At 38.1% G+C, this 6,267-nt stretch overlaps 2 protein-coding genes across 3 annotated transcripts; one reads left to right on the top strand and one right to left on the bottom strand.

The window, feature by feature from the left end:
- On the top strand, positions 1-1,628 carry LOC106412662 (fatty acid desaturase 4, chloroplastic). Its single transcript, XM_013853576.3, has one exon. It carries the CDS (start codon positions 586-588, stop codon positions 1,471-1,473), a length of 888 nt encoding a protein of 295 aa, XP_013709030.2. The 5' UTR covers positions 1-585; the 3' UTR covers positions 1,474-1,628.
- A 161-nt stretch (positions 1,629-1,789) lies between these two features.
- LOC106413663 (UPF0725 protein At5g63820-like) lies at positions 1,790-3,378 on the bottom strand. Of its 2 annotated transcripts, XM_022690757.2 has the most exons (6): positions 3,165-3,375; positions 2,967-3,077; positions 2,687-2,891; positions 2,481-2,599; positions 2,319-2,396; positions 1,790-2,232 (listed from the first exon to the last, which is right to left on the bottom strand). In XM_022690757.2, exons 1-6 carry the CDS (start codon positions 3,249-3,251, stop codon positions 1,990-1,992), a joined length of 843 nt encoding a protein of 280 aa, XP_022546478.2. In that variant the 5' UTR covers positions 3,252-3,375; the 3' UTR covers positions 1,790-1,989. The 2 variants fall into 2 exon arrangements, with proteins under 2 accessions (XP_022546478.2, XP_048593700.1); XM_048737743.1 differs by having other exon boundaries at positions 2,319-2,599; positions 3,165-3,378.
- Positions 3,379-6,267: the final 2,889 nt, after the last annotated feature.

The following is a 6,267-nucleotide window of genomic DNA, read 5'->3' as shown; positions in this document are numbered from 1 at the left end:
GTTTGGTTTTAGAGTTTACGGTTTGGATTTAGGGCCTAGGATTTGGGTTTAGTATTTAGGGGTTAGATTTAGATTATGATTTAGGATTTTGTTGAGCATCATTATTTTTTTCAATTATTTTAAAATTTTAAATACAATTTAATATTTATTATTTATTATTTATGTGACACTTTAACTGGCGGTGAGAGAGGTGGTGAATTTAAAAGTTCGGGGTGAACCTAAATTTTGTCTTTAGTAATACTAATGAAAGAACTTTAAAATCTAAAAAAGTTAATTTTTGGGAAACGAAAGAAAATCTAGAAAATATATGGATGAACTATTTTGTTGGGAGGGTATGGGGGATAATATCACATTTAAAAATGTTGGGTGTTATGTTGGTACCTTTACACTAATAAAGGATCCAAAATTTGAGACTTTTTCTATACGATTCACAGCTTGTAATGAGCTAGCGATCACAGTAGCCCCCACCCTTCTCTAACGTACACCACAACACAACTTAAACTTGGCGTCATCTCTTCTTCTCATTGGTTTTTAGCTTTCACAAACACGTAAACTTTGATACATTTCATCCATAATCTCTCCTCAATGGCTGTATCACTTCAAACCAAGTACCCTCTAAGACCCATCACCAACAACATTCCAAGTACGCACCGTTCTTCACTTCTCCATGTTCGTGTCACGTGCTCTGCTACTACCACCACCAACAAGCCTCAAGCTAAGCTTGTGGTCGAGAACCGTTTTATGAGTCCTCCTCTTTCCAACGACCCATCTCTCCAGTCAACATGGACTCATCGTTTATGGGTTGCAGCTGGTTGCACCACATTGTTTGCTTCTTTAGCTAAATCTATCATTGGAGGGGTTGGTTCTCATCTCTGGCTCGAACCAGCTCTAGCCGGTTATGCAGGGTACATCCTGGCTGATCTAGGGTCTGGTGTGTACCACTGGGCCATTGATAACTACGGTGATGAGTCAACTCCTATAGTAGGAACCCAAATCGAAGCGTTTCAGGGTCACCACAAGTGGCCTTGGACAATCACTAGAAGACAATTTGCTAACAATCTACACGCTCTGGCTCGAGTCATAACCTTCACGGTGCTTCCACTAGACCTTGCATTTAATGACCCGGTGGTTCATGGCTTTGTGAGCACGTTTGCGTTTTGCATAATGTTTAGCCAGCAGTTCCATGCCTGGGCTCATGGAACCAAGAGCAAGCTTCCACCTCTCGTGGTGGCGTTGCAGGACATGGGAGTGCTTGTTTCACGGAGAGAGCACGCGGAACATCACCGGGCACCGTATAACAACAATTATTGCATAGTGAGTGGGGCTTGGAACAAAGTTTTGGATGAGAGTAAGGTCTTTGAGGCGTTAGAGATGGTGTTGTATTTCAAGCTTGGGGTGAGACCGAGGTCATGGAGCGAGCCAAACTCTGAGTGGACAGAAGAAAAAGACATCTCCAACAACCACAAGGTTTAAAATGTGTTTGAAAAAGAATTATTTATACATGCACAAGAGAATTGAAGGAGCATAATAATATAAGATTTACTTTTCATAATGTTAAATGCACAAAGAGAGCATGTAACAGTTTTACGTATCACATCCAACGAATAGTAAATAGAAGAGAGACACAAAGGAACCAGTATTGACATTTTCCATCTTTACGCCATTGTTGATCATTGCGTGGCCCTCCTGAAAATAAGTTTCAAATATACAAAAGTTTCAGGACTCAAATTGAAGAATGTATGAATATGATTTTCTGCATCTTTCATCTATTGGCAAAAGAAAAAAATGTGAAACTTGGATTGGTTAATACTTTTTGACTTGGTATCTTAAAAGAAGTTGTTCTTCTTTCTCGTTTTTGAATTACTTGGGGTTATATATAGATATCGCAACAGTTATAGTCCAAAAGAGTAGAAGAGCTAAGCACACAACATCGAACGTTTGGAAAAAAAACATAACTGCTAAATGATAAAGACAAGCATATCCACATATCTACCGTTTTTCTTGTTCTTTGGTCAGAGCAACTTCAAGACTCATGTGGCCTGGTTTCCCATCCATGGTTTTCCTTACAATGCCAAGGTGATCACCAGCCAAATCCGTCGAAGAAGGATCTGCACAACACTTGTAACTTAGGTAGAAGATTGCATTATCTGCTTTGAGCTTATCAAGGGGCTCATCTTCAAAAGTTTCCACAACAGCCTTGTTGAGCTCCAAGGGTAGGTCACCATCAAAACCCTGCAGTTACATGTGTAAGACACAACAAGTTTCAATTTGTTATTTGGGAGATAACAGATTGCAAAAAAAAAAAGAATAAGACTTACACGATCTGTTTTGGAGAAGAAGGCGACTTCCATGAGAAGTTGCAGCCAGTCATTGTCATGCATCTCTGATTCTGGCACCTGCGTATGAATGAATGATACCAACCTTTTTTTTGTCACAATATAAAAGTTAAAACTCCATGAATGATCTGATGTTATTATTACCACGTAATATTTTCTACTGTTACTTTCTAAGGCCTCATCAGAAAACCATTTGGGCATTGGACCTTTGTAGAAATCATGTAGCTTGTTCTTGTCCCAATTATCATCCAGACGCTCGTTACCTGATGTCTCTAAAAACAGTTAGTAAATACCCTTTTAAAAGAGAGCTATCCATAAACAGTTAATTATAGTCCTCAATAAATTCTTACGTATAGGTTCAATTCTGGAGGCTAAGTTGATCCACAAAAGTCTGACACCCAATGAACGGCGAGGTCCAAAATCGCTTAACAGCGTCTGAAAAGACAAGACCGAGCCAGTGGCCGGATCAGTTGCCTCCAAAGTTATGAAGGAGTCGTCGGATGAAGTCATCTGATCCCTACAAATCTCCCAGCTTTTAAATTTAAAGTTTGTTCCCTGTCAAAACCAAAAAAATAAACTCAGAAAAGAAGGTTGTCATCATAGAGAGACAGTGAATAGCGATGAATTAACCTTCTGAAGATTGTAGCACTGGAGTCCAATCCTACCACAGAGACGGATATCATAGTTAGGATCATCTCCCCATTCTGACCTATATAATATAGGCGGATCCAGACCATCAGCCTAGCAAAAATTAAACGAGCTTATTATATGGTCCATCAGTCGAATCATCTCATCCGCTAAACATATATATATAAGATATCTTCTTACTTGGAAGTCCGAATCATCTCTTCCATGATCATTAAACAGCGATGCACCGTTCCCAATCTCCTCCTCCATATCCCCCAAACCTGTCATCAGAGAGCAGGACAAGTCGAATATTAATAACCTAGAGAGCGAATACAATAATGGTTCGTTTTATAGATGTATATATAATGTTTGGGTCTATGTTTAATTTGGAAAAACTAAACAAAAGAATTATTTAGAAAATAAGTTTTATAATAAATATTCATTTACATATTTAAAATATTCAAAAATATTTCATAAGTGGTTATGATTTTCTCCCTTTCATAATGAAAACAAATTGTGGAAGCATGGTGGTGTAATGGTTAATGTTTAAATTTTAAAGGCTTTTACATCATTTAGGGTTTGATTGTGATATAGTCCGTCGGTCCAAATATTATGGAGAAAGCTACATCATGGAATCACTGTTTGAGAAGCTGTTTATCATGTTCGCATATTCCGGAGATAGTTGATGATATCTAATAGAATAGATATTATATGATGATGTAATCAACAATTTAATTAGTATTTTTAAAAAATGGAAACAAATCTGGTTATAAAAAATAGATAAAGATTACTATTTTTTCTTATTTAAAAATCCTTAACATTATAATATTTTGAGTTATTTTTAAAAAATATTATAGTTAACAAAAAAATCCAATTTAGATAAGTCGGAAATAAACCACTATCCAGACCCAAACATACGGGTCTCATCTGAAACCAAAACAGATTGAGGAGAATAAAATCTGTTTATCGACAAGCTTCTCGAAGCAAAGCACCAAAGAAGACCACCCCATCCACAAAAACCATTGCTGAACAAAAAATTTAAAAGAAACTAGACCGAAAACAGAAGAGCCTTAACCGAGAAAAGACTATAGATGACCATCAAAAATGCAAGAGGGAGAGAGAGAGACCGAAGCCACATTTCTCAACAAGCTTGCCTCCACCACCTTCAACAAAACTCTTATCCTGACACCATCTTTAAAGCAGTTGTTTCCCATAATGAATCCATACTTTTTTATCAATGTCAAAAATTAAATTAATTATTTAAAATTAAATATTATTGAAGTATTTTAATATATAAAATATTAAATTTTAGAATATTTTAAAAAGAAAGGCTATAATATAATTTTTTTATTAATTTTAATTTTTCAGAATTAATGAAAGAAATAATAAATGTTAATTTTTTTTAAAAATTTTTTGGTTGTAGCTGATACAATGCTTCCGTTTCTTTGTTTTCCTCTTCTTATTAGCAAGTGAGCATTGATTCTTGCATGAAATGACTCGTGGTTCATGCAGGATTGGCCTTGGGCCAAGCTTAATGAAACTTTCACTTCATGCTCCTAATTTTACATATTAAGGTTCGATTCAAGCTTGATTGAAGATGATGAAAGAGAGCTTCGAGAGAGTAGAGATGATGAACTGTATAGTTTGTTATTCACATCAAACTTAACTTTACAAGTGTATGTACACGTATATATATAATAAGCCGGTACACACATAAACCGGATCAATTATGTAACTAACATTAAACCGGTATTAACCAACTATCCTAAGACGCCCCCCTCAAGTCTTTAGCTTCTGTGTCTGGTTGAAGATAAAGACTTGACATAGAGAACCGGCTTAGGAGAGAGTGGAAAGGACCTGGATGCAGAGCCTTAGTCAGAATATCTGCAAGTTGGTTACCCGTAGACACGTGAAGCGTCTGCAACCGTCCTGCCTTCAACTGATCTCGAACTGTATGACAGTCTATATCAATATGTTTAGTACGCTCATGGAAGACAGGATTCATGGCAATATGGATAGCAGATTTATTATCACAAAAGAGCTTCGCAATGGAGGTGACCGAGACATGAAGATCCTTAAGCAATTGTTGAAGCCAAATCAGCTCACACGTCGCAAGAGCCAAACTCCTATATTCCGCTTCAGTACTGCTTCTACTCACAACAGATTGCTTCTTCGACTTCCAAGAAACCAACGAAGTACCTAAGAAGACTGAGAATCCAGTGACAGAACGTCGAGTATCCTTACAAGCCGCCCAGTCTGCATCCGCAAACGCATTAAGACAAAGCTCCGTATCAGCTGGATAAAAAAGACCAAGAGCGGGGTTTCCTTTCAGATATCGCAACACCTTATGAGCAGCTTGTAGATGAACGTCAGTAGGTGCAGACAAGAACTGGCTCAGTTGATGAACCGCAAAAGTAATATCCACACGAGTAATGGTCAAGTAAAGGAGTCGTCCAATGAGCTCACGGTAGGTCGTAGGATTAGACAAAGGCGTTCCTGAATCTTTAGACAAGTGTAAAGACGGATCCATCGGTATCGTGCTCGGTTTACAGCCAAGTAAGCCAGAATCCTCAAGCAAATTTAATGTGTACTTCCTCTGACAAACAGCAATACCACTCGAAGATCGAGCAATCTCAAGGCCGAGAAAAAAACGAGCATTGCCAAGATCCTTAATCTTGAATTCAGAACGCAATAAAGCCTGTAGTGCTGAAAGATCAGCCGTGTTATTACTCGCAATCAGTATGTCATCCACATACACAAGCACGACAATGAAGGAAGTCACAGTTGTCTTCACAAACAATGTATTATCAGCTGGTGATTGAACAAAATTAGCTCCCAGCAAAACAGAGGAAAACCGTTTGTACCATTGTCGTGAAGCCTGTTTTAGGCCATACAATGACTTCCGAAGCCGACATACAGGATCAGGAGGAAGATCAGTACCTTCAGGAGGAGTATAACCCTGAGGCAAGCGCATGTAAATCTCCTCGTCCAAGTCCCCGTGTAAAAAAGCATTAGAGACGTCCATCTGGTTTAAAGACCAACCTTTTGCGGCAGACAATGCCAATAACAACTTCACACTTGTTAACTTGGCCACAGGAGAGAAAGTATCAATGTAATCAAGACCCTCCTGTTGAGTAAATCCCTGAGCTACCAAACGAGATTTCGGTCTCTCAACTGTTCCATCTGCATTATACTTGATAGTATGTACCCACTTACAGCCAACAACATTCTTTCCAGCAGGAAGACTCTCAATATCCCAAGTTATGTTTTGCTCAAGAGCCTCAAATTCCGCATTAACAGAACC

The sequence above is a fragment of the Brassica napus genome, chromosome A8 (genome assembly GCF_020379485.1).
Source record: "Brassica napus cultivar Da-Ae chromosome A8, Da-Ae, whole genome shotgun sequence".
NCBI lineage: Eukaryota > Viridiplantae > Streptophyta > Magnoliopsida > Brassicales > Brassicaceae > Brassica > Brassica napus.
The sequence above is the reverse complement of the archived record's forward strand: the minus strand, read 5'-3'. Positions and strand labels throughout refer to the sequence as shown.

What these genes read in the sequence shown, in the direction of transcription:
- LOC106412662 (XM_013853576.3), top strand. Translation starts at nt 586, where the DNA reads ATGGCTGTATCACTTCAAACCAAGTACCCTCTAAGACCCATCACCAAC.
- LOC106413663 (XM_048737743.1), bottom strand. Translation starts at nt 3,251, where the DNA reads ATGACAGGTTTGGGGGATATGGAGGAGGAGATTGGGAACGGTGCATCG. An exon ending in AGTGCTACAATCTTCAGAAG is followed by an intron (nt 2,892 to 2,966) that starts GTTAATTCATCG and finishes TGGTTTTGACAG; the next exon opens with GGAACAAACTTTAAATTTAA. An exon ending in TCTTCTCCAAAACAGATCGT is followed by an intron (nt 2,233 to 2,318) that starts GTAAGTCTTATT and finishes ATGTAACTGCAG; the next exon opens with GGTTTTGATGGTGACCTACC.